The 21260-nt window shown below is 39.3% G+C and overlaps 3 protein-coding genes across 6 annotated transcripts; 2 read left to right on the forward strand and 1 right to left on the reverse strand.

Annotated features, from left to right (window-relative positions):
* Nucleotides 1-3543: 3543 nt before the first annotated feature.
* On the forward strand, nucleotides 3544-4113 carry LOC131440031 (uncharacterized). The gene has a single exon (XM_058611122.1). It carries the CDS (start codon nucleotides 3544-3546, stop codon nucleotides 4111-4113), a length of 570 nt encoding a protein of 189 aa, XP_058467105.1.
* Nucleotides 4114-4449: 336 nt separating this feature from the next.
* LOC131440028 (RNA-binding protein cabeza-like) lies at nucleotides 4450-12196 on the reverse strand. 3 transcript variants are annotated; one of them, XM_058611117.1, is made up of 8 exons: nucleotides 12052-12196; nucleotides 11709-11912; nucleotides 11516-11642; nucleotides 10903-10940; nucleotides 5853-5968; nucleotides 5489-5780; nucleotides 4993-5416; nucleotides 4450-4915 (listed from the first exon to the last, which is right to left on the reverse strand). In XM_058611117.1, exons 1-8 carry the CDS (start codon nucleotides 12059-12061, stop codon nucleotides 4876-4878), a joined length of 1251 nt encoding a protein of 416 aa, XP_058467100.1. In that variant the 5' UTR covers nucleotides 12062-12196; the 3' UTR covers nucleotides 4450-4875. The 3 variants fall into 3 exon arrangements, with proteins under 3 accessions (XP_058467100.1, XP_058467099.1, XP_058467101.1); XM_058611116.1 differs by having other exon boundaries at nucleotides 5853-5971; XM_058611118.1 differs by lacking the exon at nucleotides 11709-11912 and having other exon boundaries at nucleotides 5853-5971.
* Nucleotides 12197-14018: 1822 nt separating this feature from the next.
* On the forward strand, nucleotides 14019-20863 carry LOC131440030 (N(G),N(G)-dimethylarginine dimethylaminohydrolase 1-like). 2 transcript variants are annotated; one of them, XM_058611119.1, is made up of 7 exons: nucleotides 14019-14358; nucleotides 14728-14802; nucleotides 14881-15025; nucleotides 15089-15289; nucleotides 15677-15739; nucleotides 19524-19748; nucleotides 19813-20863. In XM_058611119.1, exons 1-7 carry the CDS (start codon nucleotides 14318-14320, stop codon nucleotides 19936-19938), a joined length of 876 nt encoding a protein of 291 aa, XP_058467102.1. In that variant the 5' UTR covers nucleotides 14019-14317; the 3' UTR covers nucleotides 19939-20863. The 2 variants fall into 2 exon arrangements, with proteins under 2 accessions (XP_058467102.1, XP_058467103.1); XM_058611120.1 differs by lacking the exon at nucleotides 15677-15739 and having other exon boundaries at nucleotides 14023-14358.
* Nucleotides 20864-21260: the final 397 nt, after the last annotated feature.

Here is a 21260-nt window from a genome sequence, read left to right on the forward strand (position 1 = left end):
ACCATCTGAAGAGTACATATAAGAACCCCCATATCCTCTGCAAAAGATAAACCCAGTGAGCCAGACAGGCTACCGAAGTGCAGTGTAGTAGTGTGAGGTTGTTCCTTGCCCCTTAATTATTCAAATGATGTGTAATTTTGTACAAACATTCAAGCTAATACTAACACTATAAAAAATAACTACGCAGGTGTTAAGCGCGTTGTAGTTTCCTAAATGCAATCGTCCAGAGCAAAACCCACGAGACGATAAATAACTAAACAATTATCTAATATGGGACTTAGACTAATTAACTCTTTTCCGCTTCGGATTGGCATACTATACAAAATTAATCATACAGTGAAAATCAAATGTTTATAGTGTAACTTAAAATGTACTTAGAATTAGTGAACGCAGTGCAAGTGCAGAAGAAATTGTTCCCCGAGTTGTGCCCCAGCTCGCCGAAGACATGTACAAAACGTTAGGGCATTTTGTTTCTTTTTAAGCTAGAGAAAGTAAGAGAGAAGTTTTTAGTTGTCGTAAGTAAAAAATATTCAGTCAAATTTTTAGTTTCTGTTTGCTAGCGGAACATGTTTTTACTTCGAATCTTTAGAACATATGGATGATTTTTACGGTGTGCCTGTCTATGTTAGATCGTTATTATCTTCAACTACTGCAATCCTAATCTCATCGGTTGAGGTTGTTAAGAAAGGCAATTGGAAAGGATTCTGAAGGCGTTGGAAACCACTATTCGTTTAATGACAAATTAGTTTACGCGGTCAGTTTAAACCAGATTGTAAGGTATGTAAGATTATCAATTGAAAGGATTACTAAGATACAGATATATAGATTGACTTGCAAGATGAAAGCAAGTGTATAGAGTTTAAGGATATAGAAATGTGATGCTGCTGCAGCTCGCTAATGAGCCGTAGCAGCATTGACACTATTTGCATGTAAATACAATTTTCAAAGTGGCATGATCGAAGCAGTAAATAATAAAGTGAATTCACATAAACCACTGCTCGCAAACCAGCATCATTTCGCTCCGAAATGGCGGACCCGCACTCTATTCTTGCCACACCTTTGGGTTGGGTTCTGGTTCAACTTCAATCCAATCCAATCATTTGTTTTTTGAATTGCGAGCAATCGCCTTCAACCAGCAACCAAAAACAAAAACAAACCTTTTACATGGTGTAAAGCCTCATTTGGATTGGACTCCGGAATTGAATTTTGGAACTATAGTTGGGTACCACATCGGTGTATTCAGCCTTTTCATCTCCTCCAACGATCGCTTCGAGTAGTAGGCCAACGCCAGATTCGGCCAGAACACCGCCTTTTCGACCTTATAGTATTTCTTGGTGAACGACGCAACTTCTGGCAGGCATTTCGTGCTAAAAATTTACTCGTTCACGGCCAGAGCGGTACGAAAGAACAGTGGCTTTGCCACGTACTTTTTCACAGTTTAGTTGGTTGAACTTCCGGACCAAGCAGCGATATTACCACTTTTCCCTCGGCCTTTCTCTTCAGCATCCTTTCGCTTAGGGTCGTCGACCGTCCGGGCTTTCTTTCGATGCTCTAATAGTACCAAGATGTACACACCGGAACGGGCGTATCCAGCGTACACGATGTCTGTTTTCGACGCTGCGGGATGTCGTTTTTGATCGGAATTACACTGCTTCTGCCATCACGTTTAAAGTTCGACTGATAGAGCTGTCAAATTTTGTCTACTTATTCATGGATTACTATGATTGATACTGCAGTTTGGTAGTTTCGTCAGTGCAGGTAAAGGTAGACTAATGAAAAATTGACCATTTCGGTAGTAACATGTGATTAGGACATATCGCATGATAGGCCCTTGCGAATGTTACAAAATATAACGCTCATTGCTCGGCTCTACAACCTTCATTTACACAATAATCGATATAATCTCGTAGATAGAAGCCCAATCAATGCGCAATATGCTGGAATTTCATGTTTAAAACTTGAGTAATGAGCATCATTTTTCGTAACATTCAAAAATGCATATCGCACGATATGCCCTAATCACATGTTAGTACCGATTTTGTCTATTTCCCAAATGCAAACGTTATATAGGAAGTTTTGTTCTGTATGTGATTTATCTATCCCAAGCTCCACTGTCTGGCAGCGGTTTACATAAAAAAAAGTTCCCGAGTTTTGTTTATGCATGCAAATAGCATTCCAAATACTCATTTCGTATACAAAGCAAATCGCATTTCGAGGTCACTGTTCCATCGACTAGCCCCGTCTCAATGAAATGTTTGCATCAAATGGATTCAAATATAACATAAAGACCTTCGGCTCCGTGCAAATGGATAGCAATCGACGCGTATTTAGTTTATGTTTTTTAATTTTGTATATACGATTAGCATTTTTTTATATTACCAAGTTTGCATCCAATGCCCCATTGCTTACCAATCGTATTCATACATTCAGCCTTCGGAAAAAGCCAATTACACTCTTGGAACATACGACACTACTTTGTATTTCGATTGAATGTAAAATTTTGCATTCTGCATCTCGAACGAATTCGGGTTTTCCATACAAACGTATTTTTCGATAGAATTACAGGATCGTTTGTCTGTCATGAACTACTGACAAAAAACAGCCTCCACGCCGAACAAGCCGTCTTACGGACTTATCTAAGCTCCTATAACTTCTGGTACCATGTTTGGCAATAACCCGTATTCTGGCCCATATTACCATTCTCACTTCCACTTTCACATTTACTTCACTTACATGTCACTTTACTTGATTTCACCTATTACTAGTATCACGCATAGTGAAGTAATCACTTTAGTGAAAAATATCATTTTTTCCAACAAAAGTTTTGTGATTTGATGTTCGTAATATCAACAAGCTCATCTGAGTAATTACTTTTTTCTCTGAAGCGACTTTCGTGATTAAAGACCTACGTTCACTTCACTTGGTTTTCACCGTGTAGTGACACCGGTAATAAGTGCCTCTGATTTTTTCGAACGAATGTAAGAATTTGCATTCTGTAATTCGATCGAGTGATGCTTTCGTATGTGTTGAATCTCAAAATCGTAATTCAGCATCGTAAGTGCCCAACGTTGCAGCCTGTTTGCCGTGTACATTGGTATGCCTTTCTTGGAACCGAAAATAGACAGTAGCGGCTTGTGGTCAGTCAGCAATGTGAAATGACGTCATAGCAACAACTTGTGGAACTTTGTTACTGCATAGACTAACGCGAGTGCTTCTTTTTCAGGTTGCCCATAGTTCCTCTCTGCGGGGCGAGTGTTCTTGAAGCATGTTGAACGGCCTTCATCTTTCCATCGGAAAACTGATGAAAAATTACTGCACCGATTCCAGTATTTGATGCATCTACTGCTCCGATGATGGGTAGCTTAGGATCGTAGTGAGTTAGCAGCAAATTTGACTGAAGTGCTGTCTTGAATTGATTAAAAGCGCGTTGGCACTCTGGAGTCCATTTCCACTTTGTTTCCTTCTTCAGCAGCTGGCCCATTGGATGACGTAACTCGTGCATGTTGCGAACGAATCTTGTATAGAAGTTGACCGCTCCTAGGTATGACCGTAATTTGGGAACGATTGTCGGGGCAGGAAGTTCAGCAATGCTCTTTAACTTCTCTTCAGAACAACTCATTCAACAAAAAGCACGGCGCAGTCAAAAGGGCATTTCAGCACGGAGATACCGTCTACGTAAAGGCACATCGAGCGAATTCATGGCAGTGGCAACCAGCAACCGTGATCGAGAAAATCGGAACCGTGAACTACAATGTCTTCCTGGAGGATCAACATCGCCTGATACGGTCACATGCAAACCAACTCAACGCTCGAGTTCCTGAACCCAGTACAGTAGGTAACCCAACACCGCTTTCAGTATTTTTCGATGGTTTCGGATTAACGGCTCCAAAAGCTCTCAATGTTCCTGTTGACAACCCAGACTCACAGATGTTAGAAGAACCCGTGTTGGACGAGTCCAATGAAGCTAGCCTGACAAATGATTCTTCAGAAGATGAAGTTGTGGGAAATGAAGAATCCGTACCTGTACAATCAACAACACCAATCCTAGAGAGAGGTCGACGAATGATTCAACTTCCAGCCCGGTTCAAGCCCTACTGGATGATGAAACCTTGAAGGGGGAAATGTTGGATCATAGCAACCAACGATCATATAACAGCTGACATGAATCTCATTTTATTCATTCTTTGATTGACTTCCAATAAAGCAACAGCTGGAAGTATTCAATCCGAAGTTTCATTCCGGGAGTTTCCGGATACAACAGTATGGAAAACTCGAACTTGTTCGGGCAACAGAGGATGCAAAATTTCGTTTTCGATCGCAACAATCCGATTCGAACGAAATATAGAATCGGGGTGAATATCAGTTAGCCGAAATGCACCAACTAAAGTTTGATGTCAAAAAAATTGATTTTTAAAAAACTCGAATGGAGTAAAAAATAAACCCGCTGAGTACTATTTATTTGGCTGGATTCTTTATTTGCAATTAACATTCCGTTCACAAGCCGTTCTGCACATTATTTTTTGCATAAACAGGTCCTAAATTTAGTCTAATGCTGATTGTAATGTGAAAGGTACATTACAGAACTTACGAGCTAAATGTTCTACACTAAGTTTATGTACCGCAGCTGGGGTTCAGTAGTTTCATCCAGGCGATGAAGAATGCTTTCCACTGCCGAAAGGAGAACCGTCGTCAAGTGTTTTTTTTTTGTTGGTAGATTTTTAATCCTTACAGCACATAATAATGCAAAGCGTTTGAATGAAAACTCAATCCTTCTTGGGTTATATGAATAATGTCAGTGATGATGGGGACAGACGATAGTTAAGAAAGTTTCTTCAATAAAATGAGCTGGTAATCATTGCAGTGCCACTCGGTGACTTAATATGGTCGCGATCGCTGATCTCCGCGGTTCCTATCGCTGTAATTGAAAAATTAAGTTTTTTTTATATTATCTAATCTAAGACACTTTTCGAAAAATTGGATCAATATTCTTACCCGCCTCGCATAATGCCACCTCCGCCACCACCACCACCTCCTCGGGAGCCACCTCGACCGCCAAAACCACCGCGATCACCGCCACCACCACCGTTGCGGGAACCACCTCCACCAAAACCGCCACGACTACCACCACGACTTCCGAAGCCGCCGCCACCACCACCACCGCCGCCACCAGCGCTGTCGCCTTTAGGTGCTTTGCATCGATTGCATTCGTTACGCCAGGCAAAGTTCTTATTGCTGCACTCTCCACAGGCCCAATCTCCTTCTCGCTCTTGACCACTACCTCCACCGCCACCACCACCACCACCACCACCTCCGCCGCTGCTGAAGCGACTGCCACCGCCTCCTGAGCTTCCACGGGAACCTCCGCGATCACCACCGTCACGATCACCGTAACCGCCACGATCGCCACCTCCTCCGCCTATAAATGACAAAGGGAACGATTCAAAAAAAATATTATGCTGACAAAACCATCTATCCGGTTAAAACTCACGACTTCCGCCAAAACCGCCTTTGTTGAAACCGCCGCCGCCACCGCCGCCGCCACCGCCACCACCACCACCACCACCGCCGCCGCGATTTCCACCTCTAGACTGCCAGTTATTGAAGCGAGTAGCCAACGACACCTTAATGATTGATCCATTGAAATCCTTACTATCGAACCAACTGATCGCGGACAAAGCAGCGTTAGAGTCCTCGTACGTGACCGTTGCTTCACCCTTCATGCGACCCGTTTCCTTATCTTTGTACATCCAAATTTTCGGCTTCATGGTGCGTTTGTCCTTCTGCAAGGATAGAGTGATAGATAAAATGATAAAACGTATGATAATGACGATTGCGCGTGCATTTTAACCTACCTTAATGACCCCGATCGCGCCGAAAAATTCCGCGATTTCCGACTCGGACGTTTCCGGTGTCATGCCCTGGATGAAAATGGTGTCCTCCTGAGTGACCATTTCACCCTCTCCGGCTCCTGCTATCATATTTCATTGGTTGTTTAAGGGTTTTTAGGAATGGAGAAAGAACAACAGTGACAACGAAAAAACACTTGCATTAGTCGTGGTGACACTGGAATTGTCGTTTTGTTTTTTTTTTGTTTGATGACTTAAAGTATACTCTAAAATTTGACCGATTTCAACTCTATACTCTTTAACGGTTGTAACACTACTCTTGATGTGAAACGCGTTAACGCTTAACTCTTTCAAAAACAAACTCTTCATCGTTACACTTCTTTTTGTTACTCTAATAATAATAATGATCCCTTTCTTTGGTTACGCATGTGTCGATACTTTTGTTGGACTCTGGTAGTTGGTGGTTTCGGTGATATCAAACTCTTTTAATGTGTTGCAAGCAAAATTGTCTAATTTTTTTTTCAAACTGGAAATGCCGGTTAATTCCCCCCATTCTCTCTCCCTTTGTTGGATTTGCGTCCGTAACACTCGAAGCATCGTCACCGTCAGTATTTCATAGATTTCCACTCGATCATTGATTGAGAATACAAATCACTAAGCGCAAGTGTGCTTCCCTGCGGAGTAGTACTGACCCAAACTATAATTTGAACAAGTAACCATAAATTGGAAACTGAATCTACTCATCAAAAGCAGCGAGGTCATGGCTGGCTTTATGTGAATACTAATAAAACTCACACGATTGCTTCTGTACTGATTCCTTCTTTGGGATCGGTTTATTGATCTTAAAAAGGATCAATTTGTTTCATATTTCCTGTGTTGAACAACGTCGAGCGTATTGTCCTGTGGAGGGATCAACTGAATATCGACGAATAATTCCGTTTTTGTATGGAGTTTACGCGTTTTAGTTACATGACAACCAAAACTCGACACTCTATTTCGTGGTGCGACATGTTTACATTTTTAGTACATCCAGTAAAATAACGTCGAATTAAATAAAGGTACGCAAACGAATTGTGTACGAACGTCAAAAAACATTCGAATTCATCGGTACGCGATCTTGTCAAGGAACTACAAATACGAAACGAAAAATACCGTGTTCGGTGTTTGCAAATCATTTGACCAGCGCGCTTGAAAGTGCAACAAATCGAACACCAGATCTCGACGTTGATTGCATGTGTAAGATAAAACAAGAAAATCGCATTACTTTATTTAAAAAAAAAAAACGAATTAAAAACCCGTTGTTTTGTTTGAAAAACCGCATACAAAAGTTCTTATAAAAACCGCTTAAAATGAGACTTGGGTGAAGTGTTGAGAAAAAATCAAATATTCGGACGAACTCACTGAAGTACTGATTTTACGCAAACGCAATTCTCACCGAAACTGATCTGACATGGCAAACAAACAGTTATGAAATTATTCACTAGCGAGCATTCTCCTTGATGATATTTGAGAAAAAAGTTCAAACATTGAATATATCTGATGTGATTCTCGAACAGAAGATTTTTGGGAATGAATTTTCATAACCGTTGCATCTCACACTTTTGCTGAATACGTTGATGAGTGAATTCACTGATGGTGATGTATTCGAAAGCTATTCAGCAGTACCGTGGTGGTGGAGTAATATCATAAAAAAATATCGTTTGGAAATAAAAAATTAAAAAAAAAACAAACAGCATATTATGCAGCTGATTAACAAAATATTACCCAATTTAGCTTGAAAATTAGAAGCGCAAGTTATCGTAACGCTAATCCGAAAACTGATCCTGCTGTGCGCTCGAGGTATGCAAAACCCTGCGCTCATGTTACTTCTATAAATAAAATTCATGTTAAAAAGCGTCTTATTGGGTATAATCTAAATAGTTCAGTGTAACCAGTGTGTCTTTCGTAGCTATAATCATTTTTTGGAGTGTGGAAGAAAAAATACTGCTGTTCATATTGACTACCCTACGTGCATCGAATATATCTCAGTTATTATTTCTCAGTCGTGATTCAGTTGCAAATTTATTCAGTAGATATTTTTATTGATGAAAATAGAATATTTAAATCTTACACGAACATTGAGGTGAAGCGTAGCGGAAATGCAGCATCGAAATATCATCGGAGAAACTCTTCTTCCTATCGATAATCTCTTCAGCGATATTTATGCGATTGAAAATTCGTCATCAAGTTTCGCTGACTTGTGAACTTTGAGGTTCAGAGTTTTGTGGATGCTTGTTGCATGAATGAAAATCTCGGAAGTGATTTTTTAACGAGTGATAATGAAATGAACTTTTTCTGATCATGATTCACACTTGAGTGAACACTGATATTTTTTTCTACGTTACTTCCAAAAACGCATAAAAATGATCTCATTGTCATTTTATGAAAATTGATAAAAATAATTGACCCTCCTCAAAAGACAATGTAGATTAATTTTGTAAAAACGAAGTAGGAAGTTTTTTGTCGTGAATACGACTTACTTTACTATGGGGTGCCTTTTCAAAATTAGCCATATGGAAGAATGGGCAGAACTTAATCGTGAATATCTCGACTTGTATTAAAGGCAGCAACATAATTCTTTCACCATTTCATCAAAAATATGATCAGGAATTTAGGATAATATTTTGAACAGTGTGAGTTAACCACAAACAAATCAAAAATTAAGTTTTCTGAAAATTTTAAAACAACGCGGAAAACTCTTTATTTTTGCTTGGCTTTTTCGCGCAAGAACGATTTTGAGGTAGTCAGGCACATATCTTCACACAATCGATCAACTATCAATTCGAATTCGAAAGTGTAAGAAAATCGTGTCAGTTTTATTCGTATTCACGACATCCAGTTATGTCTCTGACATTACACTCCCGTACTTTATTTTTGTAACAAGGTCTACTTATCTAGCAAAGTTTCACTCAATTTATTCGTCTGCAAAACTAAAGAAATGTTTTGTTGATGTCAAATGTCTTAGAAATGCATGAAACGTCCAGATCTGGTGTAAGACTAAACAAAAAAAACGAAAAACTTTGATATTCGCGTAAAAAAACGCGTAACTTCAAAAATCCGCATAAAAAATGGCCTCAGATGAATTCATTTATAACAATAGAAACGGTTGAATTTCAATTACATTGAAGTCTTTTTTATGCGGGAAATACGTACCGCATGAAAAAAAATCATCGAGCTTCGAAAATTCGCATAAATAATGCAAGATGCCTTAGAAATGCGGGAATTGTCAAGATAATGGTTAACTTGAAAGAAAATTAAAAAATCTCGGGGATTTTGGGACTCAAAAATCACCAAGTCTCAAAGTAGATTTTTCGAATTAACGCCAAACCTCAACGATTATCGCATTTCTTTTGATATGGAAAAAAAATTATACCTTTGAAAACTCGCTTAAAAATCGCATTATTCACGCAAAAATCTGAAATCGAAAAGAAAATCTACGTCCGATGTCTAAGAAATTTTTTTTTAGGACTAAAAAATTGTCAAGCCCCTAAAACTAAGGAATTTTTTTTACGATTCCCGCATTTCTTACAAAAAGTATAAAAACAGTAAAATTCGATAAAGTATACCTCATAGGCACGATTCAAAACTCGCCATCCTTTCCAATCCGTTGAAACTGCTCTGCCAATTGTACTACTCTGGAGATGTGATAAAATATATCTGGAGAAGAAATCTGATTGTACAGAGCAAAATTAGAGATGACCCTTGTTTTATTAGTCCCAACGTGTACATGGAACTCTATTAAGGCTCTACACTAGGTTCTTTTTTTACGCGGATTTCCGAAGTTATGCGGCTTTTTTACGGAGATTTCCCAAGATAGGTGGTTTTCTTGTTTTGTCTTAGAAAAGCCTGAAACTTCGAGATCTGGTGTTAGCCCGAAAATTTTGTAAGTCGCCTCTTTGACACTTAGAAAATTTTCGATTTTTTTTTTCAAATGTTCAGATTACACCAGATCTGGACGTTTCATGCATTTCTAAGACAGTCGAAATAAAAAAAAATCATTTTTCGAAGTTACGCGGTCTCATTTCAACGTTGTTTTTTACAATTTTTTTTAAGTTTTGAGGTACGTATCTCCCGCGTAAAAAGGAGACCTCAGTGTACTTACAAGCTTAGAAACCAATCATTGTTGAAAAATGCAGAAAAGCAGTTTGAATCTTGAATCTTCAGAAAAAAACATCATCTTATTTAGAAAAATGTATCAATAGTCATCTCATTAGTAGAGTCGCCACATTATTCTCTTTGTTACTCGACTTTCATTTAACGAATTGTGACAAAATCGGACCCTAACCGCGCTCTAACTAATAGTTTTCTAATATAGGAGCCGTTACCCTACCCTCTTGAAATTCCGTTCCACAACAGTGAAGCAAAATGCTTTTTTTCGGTTTTTGTAACAATAACCGTTTTCCTAAGTTTGTAAATTACCCATTCAATACATCCCAAGAGTAGCTCAATTTGGCAGAGCAGTGTACCACCGATTGTAGCACCAGAAAACTTGAACCGAACATTCGGATTGTAGCAGGCGATGCAAATCGCTGATCGAAAGTCAAACCGGATTTCCAAATTAGACAATTTTGCATAGAAAAAAATACGTTCAAAAACCACATCGTTGCTTGTTGTTACTTTTCAATAAACCAGTCTATCGGGATCAAGCATTCGCTACTGTGGTAAAACTGCAGAAAACATGTTTTTATTTTCGACAGAATTTTCTACCGGAGAAAAACCTTGAAAGTTCTCACAGAAGCGAATGCTTGTTTCTCGATTCGTTTACACCCTAATGATAAAAAAAAAATCCATCGACACGATATACGACTCTTTTGAACACAACCAATCAGACCCAGATCCGAAACCTTAAAAACGTATCACAATTTACGATTCTATAGCTAACCAAACGCTCAAATTAAAAAAAAAACTTCTTCACTCTTTTTTCTTTGCATTACGTTTACGTATAGAAATAGGAAAAATAGGTAAGTATACAGTGAAAAAAAAATTATTTTTCACCGAACAGTCGATCGGTGTTTACCTTTGCTATTATAACCACTCTTGTTGCCGGCGCCACTGCTATAACACATGAAACCAAACCATTTTGTTACACATTTGCATTTGTTTGTTTTGAAGGTAGTAATTTGGTATTGATGATGATTGATTGGAGGACGAATATAGAGATATCAATTGCAAACATTGTTTTTTTCGTTATACTTCGGCAATCGCCGCAGTCGTCTACTGAAGGAAAGCCAAAAACAAATGGACGCGGAATTCGGCTTCGCACGAAAAGGATGAAAGGATGCGGGAAGATCTGTGCACTCCGGAAATCAACTAGCAATAAAAGTCATAAATTACCTGCTTGATAGAATATGGTTTAAAGTAAAATGATTGCTAGTTGACTGCCAGTCTTTACTTTAATCAAATGAAACGATTCAAAAAAATTAGGTCAATCAAATCTCGCGAGAAAGTAACAAAAGTGCATCGAGAAAACATCGCTCCCATTTTAAATACACAGGAAGTTGAACGACGCGTGTAGGAACAGGATATCATGGAGAAAAGGACGGGACTGCCAGCGGAATGCAATTTCAAATGTCACTCGGTAAACGTACTGGTGTGCAATTTTAGGACTATACAGGGGAATCGATTCTCACCTGTAGCCTCCGGATTGATTACCACCTCCACGGGCTCCGCCCTGCTGGCCTCCACCACCAGCACGGTTTCCACCGCCATAACCTCCACCGCCGCCGCCACCACCATCGCGGCTGTTTGATTTGTAATCTGCAGTTTCAAAAAACAAATATCAATTCAAATCTATATTAAAAACTAACATTTTGCGACACTAACCATTTTGACCCCCATAGCCTCCGGCGCTCTGACCGCCGTAGGAACCGGCACCGCCACCGTAGCCACCACCGCCGCCGCCGCCACCACCACCACCACCACCGCCAGCCGGAGGTGGTTGATTGAAATTAGCTTGTGGCATCGAGGGCGGAGGAACAGAAAATTGCATTTGGCCACCGAAATCCTGCTGTCCGTAAGAGGAATACTCTGCAGGACGAGAATAAAAATCGATGTTGCAGTCGTATCGTTTTCTTACGCATTGCTTTTTTTCAAGATGGAGGATGAAGCCGTCCGTAGGACATAGGAAATGTTTCTAGTGCCGCAAAGCCAGATAAAAATAACTTACGATCAGCCATTTTCACGTGTTTCCTGCGATGACTGAATAAAAATGCACTGTTTGAGTTAAATTTTACTAAACACAAACACTTTTTAAGTTGTTTTTCCGCAAAATTTAGATCTAAAAATTCACACGCGTCTTCCTCGGAACGAAGAAAAACGCGGAATGAAAGGAAAATGAACACAGTGCGTTTAGTCCAATCGATGAATTCACTGGAAGTTGAAGTACTAGATTACGGTATGCCTACACTGATAAAAATTTGCACGATCGATTCATATGTAAACAGCACTTCAATTTAATATGCTTTTTCAAATAAATACATAACCAAAGCGATTTGTTTCAAGATTTCGTGTGCAAATCCACTAAGATGAGAGATTAGATTATTTTTCATCTAACTTTGATGTTTTTTTTCCTTTGCTATTGAATCGTGAATTGTGATGTGTTTTGCTATTGAATCGAACTTAATTTTCCAGTGAGAATGAATACAGCACAAATGTATGTGCAAAACACTTGAATCGGTCTACTCTGTTCACCCCGGTGGTGCGATTGTCATTTGCATACAATTGGCTTGAAGCCGAAATTTTTGGTTCTTTTGGTTCTAGTTCGCTGTCAAATGCTGTGTTTAAGCAGTGTTCACATCTTTCTTCATGCGGTTGCACCAACATAGGGAAATGATTTCGATGGAATATAATCAAACTATAACAAACCACTTTTTTTCTTATTCAAAAAGAGGTCAAATTACGTACTTGTGCTAAAATTCAAGACATAGGAAAGGTCGGCATAAGCGCATGGGTTCCATTCAAAATAAAATTGGAAGTTATACTTGAAATAAGTCGATGACTATACATTTGTATATCCACCTCGAAATTGCAACGTGGTTTTGTTTGAAAAACCCAAGTTGTTCAAATTCGTTTTAGTCGATCATGTAGAATATATGAGTTTTAATAATTGATACAAAAAATGTTTTAAATGTTATACTTAGTAATTAATTCCGAAGGTCCTAATTAACGTTTGTGATTCACCATATGATATCATCCGTCATTCTTGTTGGTTCAAATTTCGAGTGTAAGCTAGGTTTCGTATTCTAAGAAGAAAAAGAAGACATGCATCGCGAGCATATAAGCGGCGATTATTTTTGTCATTTTTAATCATGACTATGTAATGATGTATTTCAAATTTGATAGAAATCTAGCCATTACTTTCATTAAAATGATATTATTTTTTAGTAATGACATTTTTAATGACTCGTGTAAGGGCCGCTATAAATTCGTGCGTGATTCGCCGGCAGCTCATTCTTGTGACTACTTTCGAGATAGACGGATTGGACCAAACCGAGGACACTGCAAGCAAGCAGCCTCAACAGATGTGGCTAGCCAAAAATGGCTCTTCGAAGGGTGCAACGAAGCGCGTGAGACTGAATAAGGATAATCTCCGGAGGGTTGCGAGCGAGCAACCTCATCGAGTGCGGCCACTTATGGATATCGGCAGTGAGATTATCACAGCGACTACTGTTCCAGCCGAGCAGCGTGATCCATCTTCAGTGCCAGCTGTCTTATATAACTCAAAGCACTGCACTTAAATATATTTGACATGATATGTTAGATATAACGCATTACTAAACTGGGACTGATTACGCTCTAAGCTGATTGGCTGATTAACTTTACTTTCACATTTTTCTCAGTGAAAGTTAAAGCAAAAAGTGGAACTGCTTGCATTTTCGTATGGCAATTTTGCTTGAAACTGAGCTTACTCAATTTAGACCCTAACGTCTGTTGAATGAATGGATTTGGCGGTAGGTATACTGGATTATTTGTTTCGACACCAAGTGAAAACGATCAATGTGATCTATAGCTTATAAACTTATTATTTTTCAGGCGTCGTGTAAATTGAACGTTCCCTGTCTCTGATAAACTTTGTTGTCTCGGTTGTTTTTTTCGCAAGTTTGACAATTTCACACTGTTGTCTTTCTCATTCATTGATATTTCGCACACACCCCAAGTCCGCACCGCACCCTGTTCGTTTGTATAGTCAACACGAAGAAGAAACACAACGTCCAGTGCCAGTCTGCTCTGCTGCCAAGTCGGAAATAATATTATATTCGGCTGGCAAAATTACATTGCGAGTTCTCATGTTCAGTTAGACCGTCACACATTTCAGTGTTTACCTTATGATCTAGCAATAACCAATCATAAGATCCTGGATCGTTTTCAGCGGCAACCGCCCGGACTATTCCGTATAGATCTTCTGTTAAATTGCAGCGGCCAGTATTTGCGCCATGGCGTCACCTTTCCGCTACACACATGCAATCACTTGCAGGTTGGTAAATTATTAAATAATACTTTTGCTAGGTACATTCTGTGACATTAAGGACTCATTCATTCGCAAGGTGTTCAGGTGTTAATGATTTTTTCTTGGGAATAGTGGGGGTTTTTATTCTTGGATCTGGTTTTCTATAAGGATAATGTACACTGTTTCGCTAAAATGAACCTGATTCTGTGTAAAAAATCAATACGCCCTTGGCCTATATAATTTTTTTGATGTATATCGGGTTGAGTTTTTGGCGAGAGTCAGCTCAAGGTTCACTTAGTGGACATACAAATCAAAATAATGTGTCCAGTGATCATTTGACCTCTTAAATTAATGGCTTTTCTCTTTTGTGTATCTTTCAAACTTCTGCTCGCGTAGAATACCTCTCTCGTTGCGTACCCGTGGCGAAATTGATCTGGAGGAGGCAAAGCTGCAGCATGAGGCCTACGTGCGGTAAGTTGACTAGTTTTGAAAAAAAAAGTAAACGTTGGAAAGAATGATAACCGTCTTGATAAATTGGATCAATTTTAGATTGCTACGTGACTTGGGCCTGGATGTATTGGAGCTTCCACCAGATGAAAATCTACCCGAGTGTCCCTTCGTAGAAGACTGTGCCGTGGTGTGTAATGGGATTGCTCTTATCTGTCGGCCCGGGGAACCAAATCGACTGAAAGAGGTCTGCTAATTGAATGTTGGTTGGCAGCAGTCATCTGATATCGCAATTTATTCTTGTTTGTAGGTCGAAGCTGTTCGTTCAGTGCTTCGCAAAGAACTGGATCTTCCATTAGCAGAAATTGCCGACCAAACTGCACGGCTTGACGGTGGTGATGTACTGTTCACCGGAAAGGAGTTCTTTGTGGGTCTTAGCAAGTGGACCAACGAAGCGGGAGCGCGGGCAGTCGCTTCCGCTTTTCCCGAATATCCCTGTGTTCCCATTAAGGTTAGTTTTTGGTCGTTCGTTCCATTCCTGTTCCACTTTGTAAATATGTTGAATGAATCATACGTGTGTTGTATATCCCGTATCCTTTCTAGAGTAGACTCACCAACATGTTATATAGAACGGACATTTCTAGACATTAGATGTTGACTTTACTTTCCTATTTCTTCCAAACTAAAGTAGCAATGAGTAATGATTCGTTTCACTGTTTGGTTTTTCTTCTCTCTCTTTTTTGCAACCAATCTGTAACACCTTGTAATTATAAACACGATCCACAAACACGGAACGTTCCGATTCCTTTTCCCGTTTGTTACACTTCCGCTATGCGTTTCCTTCGACTGAATTGGTGAAATTGACCAATCCATCAAACAAACAAACAAACAAAAATAGGTAGAAGAAGTGAATGCGACTGCAAGTCCCATCACTTTGGAGCTAGTCAATGGAGAGATTCAGGTTCAGACTGCCAAAGTGTTTTAGTTCTACTAACCGCTTGTTGTTGTTGTTGTCGTTGTTTTGTTGTTTCTGTTTGATGGTTTTACGTGCATCCAATTTGCATAGAAGTAGGGAAATTCGAATAAAAGATTCAATTTGTTTATTGTAAAGTTAGAAAAAATGTTCTTTCATGACTGTCAGTTGCTTTAGTTATGTTTCGGAACTTTTATTTGTTGTTTTTGTAAATCACGTTCAAGCTTTGAATGGTTTGGCGTGATTATTTGTGAAGTGCACGTATGAATATCTCTATCTAAAAAACGTATCTTTCCAGAAAAAAATCTCATTTTCATGCACGACTATTAAATTATGCTTTTGTTATATCTTATGCTAGGCTTTCCTATTCCGCATGCACTTTGATTTCTACTCTGATTCTATACATGAAAGACATACGAGTCGAAACAACGACCGAGGCGACGAGGTAAGGACTACGATTGGAAGCTCGGCACATGAAACTGTAAATCGCTTGGCTCCCTCGGGTGTGACCTTCGAAATCGTAGCACTGCAGAAATATTGTTTGGATAGGATAGAATACCTAGACATGTGGATATCGAGCGGCTACATTCTACCAGAGTTGTGGTACATTCAGTGTTTTAGGAAAGAGTTTTCAACGTTTGATTTCATTTGATCCTAGATCAGTCATAGAACTGATCCAATCTTGAGCACCTACAAAGTAAAGATTCTGTCAAGGAACCCCTACGACGATGTGTATTCCACTGTTCGTTACCTACTGGCACTGTCGGCGAAGCATGACACTTTATGGGCTCAAGCATTTTGCATTCCAATATTCATGTCAGCAGAGGTGAGTGTCAAGTTGGATAAATCAATGTCTTCGACAACACCGGAAGAACTACGCTAAACTAAAAATATTCCTTATCAGGAGGCAGAGAGCTGTCTCTCCTATCTGGCGAGGCAACGTGGCCTGATATAAGTTTTGCAGCCAACTAAGTCAGCAAATTCAACGCGAATCCTGGACGAAATCACAAGTGCAACAGATTCCCATCCGATGCGACAATCAATCAGCAATCTGTATCGCACAGAACCAGGGGTACAATCAACGAACGAAATACCTAGTCATCAGGCATCACTTTGTCCGAGATGTCCTAGGTCAAGAAGTAGTCTAGTAGTTGGATTCGTTTCTTAGGAAGGAGTGTTGAAATTGTATATGTAGCCTTAGCAACGCCTAGCAACGTAGGTTGTTGATTCAAATAAATTTTCATTAGCCAATAGTCAATCCACTTAGGCAGCGTTATGTCAAACACAAAAAAAATCTGCATCTCTCAAAATACCCATATTTTCATCCCGTTTACCTGGTCCCAAGACTCGTTATTATTTTTGTATGCAGGATTGATGAACATCAAAGTCAATCCTGCATACAAATACAAAGTTGAACAGGAAATAAAGAAACAAGACCGAATTTGCAATACACTTCCGATGAGAGAGTGTCGCAATTCCGCATGCAAAATTTTAACAGCAGCCGGAATCTTGCCAGCATTCTGCCGGCTGCCAAAATTTCTCACAAGCGAGTAATTTTATGTCTCTGAAACGCACACGGATGCAGTCTGTACGGATATATTTGTACACGAAATAAACATGTTTGCGAACAGCGGTAAAGTTGGTTGGGGATGTCCAATCCTAACCCCAATTTTTAACGTGAATACGTCTTACTTCACTATGGGATGCATTTTCAAAATTTGCCCTTTGGAAGAATGGGTAGACCTTAATCGCGAATAACTCGAGTTGTCAAAGCAAAGTTTTGGTATTAAATTCCTTTTGTGGAATTTTGCCTTTCTGTTTACAGACTTCGCAGCCGATTCTTGGCGTACAGAATCATTGCATGGCTAGTACTACGATCCTACTGACATTATGAATTATTCCAGGTCGGGGCTCGAGCATATGACAACTGGCTTGTAAGACCAGTGCCGTATGCATTAAACCGCCAACACGGGATCCGCTAAACACAAAAACATAATTATTTCTCTATGCTATCAGAAAAGTGACTACTAGCAATTTATAATCAAATTTTCAAAAGTGTGAGATACCCATAAAAACTTAAAAATGAAGTTCTCTCAAACTTTTGGAAGCATTGAGGAAAATTCATCACACTTGCTTCCCTTTCTCGTATCCGCGACGACGGTTTTGACGTAGTCTGGCACATTTCAGTTTCAATGTTCAGCTGTACGAGTATAAAAGGTATGAATGATATCTGGGGTCGATAATCGAATATAGGATTGGATTCTAGAATTGAATTCAGTAGTACTAGTACTGAATTAGTATCCAGAGATCAAAATCCAGAAACCTGCACCTTCGAACCTAAATTGGCTTCTCAATCAGAATTTAACTCCTGAATTCAGTTTCAGAATTCAATTCCGAAATTCAGTTGCTGAATTCATTTCCAGAATTCTGTACCCGCATGCTGGAACTGAATTCGGAACATAGATTCTGGAACTGGAACTATCGCGTCAACGTGCGTGCTTTTAACTTTTAATTAGAAGTTTCGAAAATAACGTTTCGACAACAGGAACTGCGAAATCTTATTTTGAACAAATGGATAGAAAATCCTAACCGCTCACAGAGAATCAATCGCGAATTCAGTCGGGGAGTCGCAACAAACGGTATCAAATGTTGCATCAGCAAGATTTTCGAATCAAAACGATTCAGAGGAAACCAACCAAACAATCGAAAAAGGAGCACGCAACAAATTAGATGAATAGCAAGTGATGTAAGTATGCAAGAGGAAGTCCAATATGTCGATAAAAAATGTTGCACTGCGCAGGACAAGATAAGATGTTAGATGTAGACTAAGGTAGCTCAGAAGAATCATTGACATGATGATAAAGGGCTTGAAGAAGCGAATAGTCGGGCCCGAAAGCTCCATGAATCGATCGATGAAACATAAGTGAAGGCAAACTTTGCACAAATCCCTGGTCTAGAGTCTTAGTTCAAAGAACCGAAAATAGAAAGTGTGCGAAAAAGTACTTCGTTTGGGAAGCCACCTGTACGTACGATAAAATCAGCCTACGATTCATCTCCTAACCGTGAAATTCACACCAAAGAGTTCCTTCAAAAACACTTATCGCTACTTTTTTAAGTAACCATTTTTGGAAGGTTTTGGCACCTTGCCACTACTCAACAGTGACGAAGAATGGCACAGAAAAGATAATGTCACTGTGGTACCACGTTACAGATTGTCCAGAGCTCAGACCGATCGGGAAACTTTGTATAATAATGAAGGTTATTTGTCGAAAACATGTGCGGATGGTTCAAATCGGTTCGAAACTTCAACCAGAAGTGAACAAAATCTTACGAAAGCTTGTCCAAACCTTGACGGCAGTAGTCAAGTTAAATGTCCAACACTACGTTACGTATTTGATTTCTTGCTTGTTTTATGGATGTAGTCGTTAGGCATTTGTAATCGAACCGGTCCTAGAATTGACGCATGGAAAATGGTTTTGGGACCCTAAGACTGATATTCAGTAGCATATTTTGATGTACGTTTAGTATGTATTAGTGTTTTTTTCTAAAGCAAGATTTACAATTAAGAATTAGAGCAATCTAGCAAATGTTACTTTATTGAAAAAAAATACTCCTATTAATGCATGACAACACCAGCACGATTCACAATTGATCTGCCTCCGCCTAGTGATGCTTGCAATGCCGTGTTTGGTTTTTCCGCCTGGTCTGATCAGGTCTCTGATACCTCAGAGCCGTCAACATCCCCTATAATCGCTCTGCATTAATTTTTCAGGTTACCGAACATCGGCACCTCAAGTATTACGTCTCGATGGCCGGAACGGATGTGCTGTGCGTGAGCCGGAGCAAAGAGTCCCAGGAGATACTGAAACGGATTGAGCGGGAAGCGACCTACACCTACAGCACCCTGACACTGCAGGAGGAACAGGCGGCCAATGTGCTGTACATCAACGGGACACTGGTCCATCGGTTGGGTGAGGAGATTCCACAGTCGGCAGCGGTAAGCATTTGATCGATTGTAGGTTTTTCTTTTTATTTTGTAAGTTTTTGTTCCCCTCGCCCAGATATTGTCACAGAAGCTGGACATTCCAAGACAAACGGTTCCAATGTCGGAGCTTGGCAAGTTTTCCAATGGACTGACCGCGTGCTGTATCCTCGTGAAGCGATCCCGGCTCGTTAAAAGTCTATAAGTAAATAAGTGAAAACAAGTTTTTTTCTTTTTTGGTTGACAAATTATTTTTTTATATTATCTAATACCGTAAAAGTATATTAAACTATTTATTTTTGTTCTACTCGCCGACACGCTGAGTCTTGTGCTTTGTTATGCTCACATTTTGTACGCAGAGTAGAAAATAATATTAGAGAGTTTGTTTACCATTTCCTAAATTTTACATGATAGGCAAAGTTTTTTCAAATGTATTAACACAAAAATGTATTCATTCGTTTAGTAGGAAAAAAACTTTACTAGCTTAGGAAGTTTAAGAAACAAATCTTCCCCCAACTAACACAGAACTGCATAGTATTTTATTGATTGTATGTTGTTATTTGTCTTACTTTAACAAAAATTAAAAAAAATAATTCCGAAACGTTTTTTAATCGAAATTTGTTCAATAGTGGTCAATACTAGCCATGTATTCATGCGACAATATACAAGCATTAACTTTAGATAACGAAAGCTGGTTGTGACTAAATTGTCGTTGAGCCGCGAAATCAAACCGTACGTACATATTGAAAGAAGAAACCTCATTACCAAAACGACGTAGGCTCAAACACGGTAGTAAAGTGTCTCTATAATGCTCAACCCAATAATGTCAAGAATCTCGTACAATGCACTCTCTCAGTAATCCGTAATAATGTAATTCTCAACAGTCGACAGGAAACATTCGCTACAATCTTAGGCTACCGGTTTTACCCTGAGCAAATTTATCATGGGCTTCGTTTGTTGGATCGGTCGCCGAATGTAGCACGGAACAAATCAACATAGGTTAGGAACACTGAATCAGTAGTCGAAGATCGAAAAAATAACAATAGATCTTATTTACACGTTTAAGCAATTCCAAACAATCGCGTAGCTTACGGAATAGCCTTACCCAATAAAAGCATTATATCAATCGACTTGGTTGTTTTCATTTTATCCGGGTGAGAAAATGGAATTGAACGAAAAAAAAACGAGTCGGTAGTGTCAGAGACATAACCGGACTGACGTGAGTCAGGACTGAGACATTGCTTCGGCACAATCAATTTCCACACCTCTGGAGCTGGTCTTCGAGGTAAGTTGTATCAGATAGTGGCTTACTTACTTATTTCAAGATTTACGAAAGTGAATTTTCTTCAAGGTTCCCATTTTTCTGTCACTCTTAAACAGTCGGGTCATCATGTTTTTTATTATCTAGATAACTTCTTGTCGGTTATTTCTCATTCGTGCGTTTCATTTTAGAATTTAATTCACAATCGGCATTTTCATTCAACAGTGGAAAAGTTTTCCTGTAAATTTAATCGAATGTCGTAATTA

The sequence above is a fragment of the Malaya genurostris genome, unplaced genomic scaffold (assembly GCF_030247185.1).
Source record: "Malaya genurostris strain Urasoe2022 unplaced genomic scaffold, Malgen_1.1 HiC_scaffold_49, whole genome shotgun sequence".
NCBI classification, from domain to species: Eukaryota; Metazoa; Arthropoda; class Insecta; order Diptera; family Culicidae; genus Malaya; species Malaya genurostris.

Coding starts and splice junctions, on each gene's coding strand:
- LOC131440031 (XM_058611122.1), top strand. CDS start 3,544: ATGACCGTAATTTGGGAACGATTGTCGGGGCAGGAAGTTCAGCAATGC.
- LOC131440028 (XM_058611116.1), bottom strand. Junction 10,941..11,515: donor AATCAATCCGGAGGCTACAG/GTGAGAATCGAT, acceptor CATGTGTTATAG/CAGTGGCGCCGGCAACAAGA. Junction 5,781..5,852: donor GCGCGATCGGGGTCATTAAG/GTAGGTTAAAAT, acceptor CTATCCTTGCAG/AAGGACAAACGCACCATGAA.
- LOC131440030 (XM_058611119.1), top strand. CDS start 14,318: ATGGCGTCACCTTTCCGCTACACACATGCAATCACTTGCAG. Junction 15,290..15,676: donor ATCCCTGTGTTCCCATTAAG/GTTAGTTTTTGG, acceptor AAACAAAAATAG/GTAGAAGAAGTGAATGCGAC. Junction 15,740..19,523: donor TAGTCAATGGAGAGATTCAG/GTTCAGACTGCC, acceptor TTAATTTTTCAG/GTTACCGAACATCGGCACCT.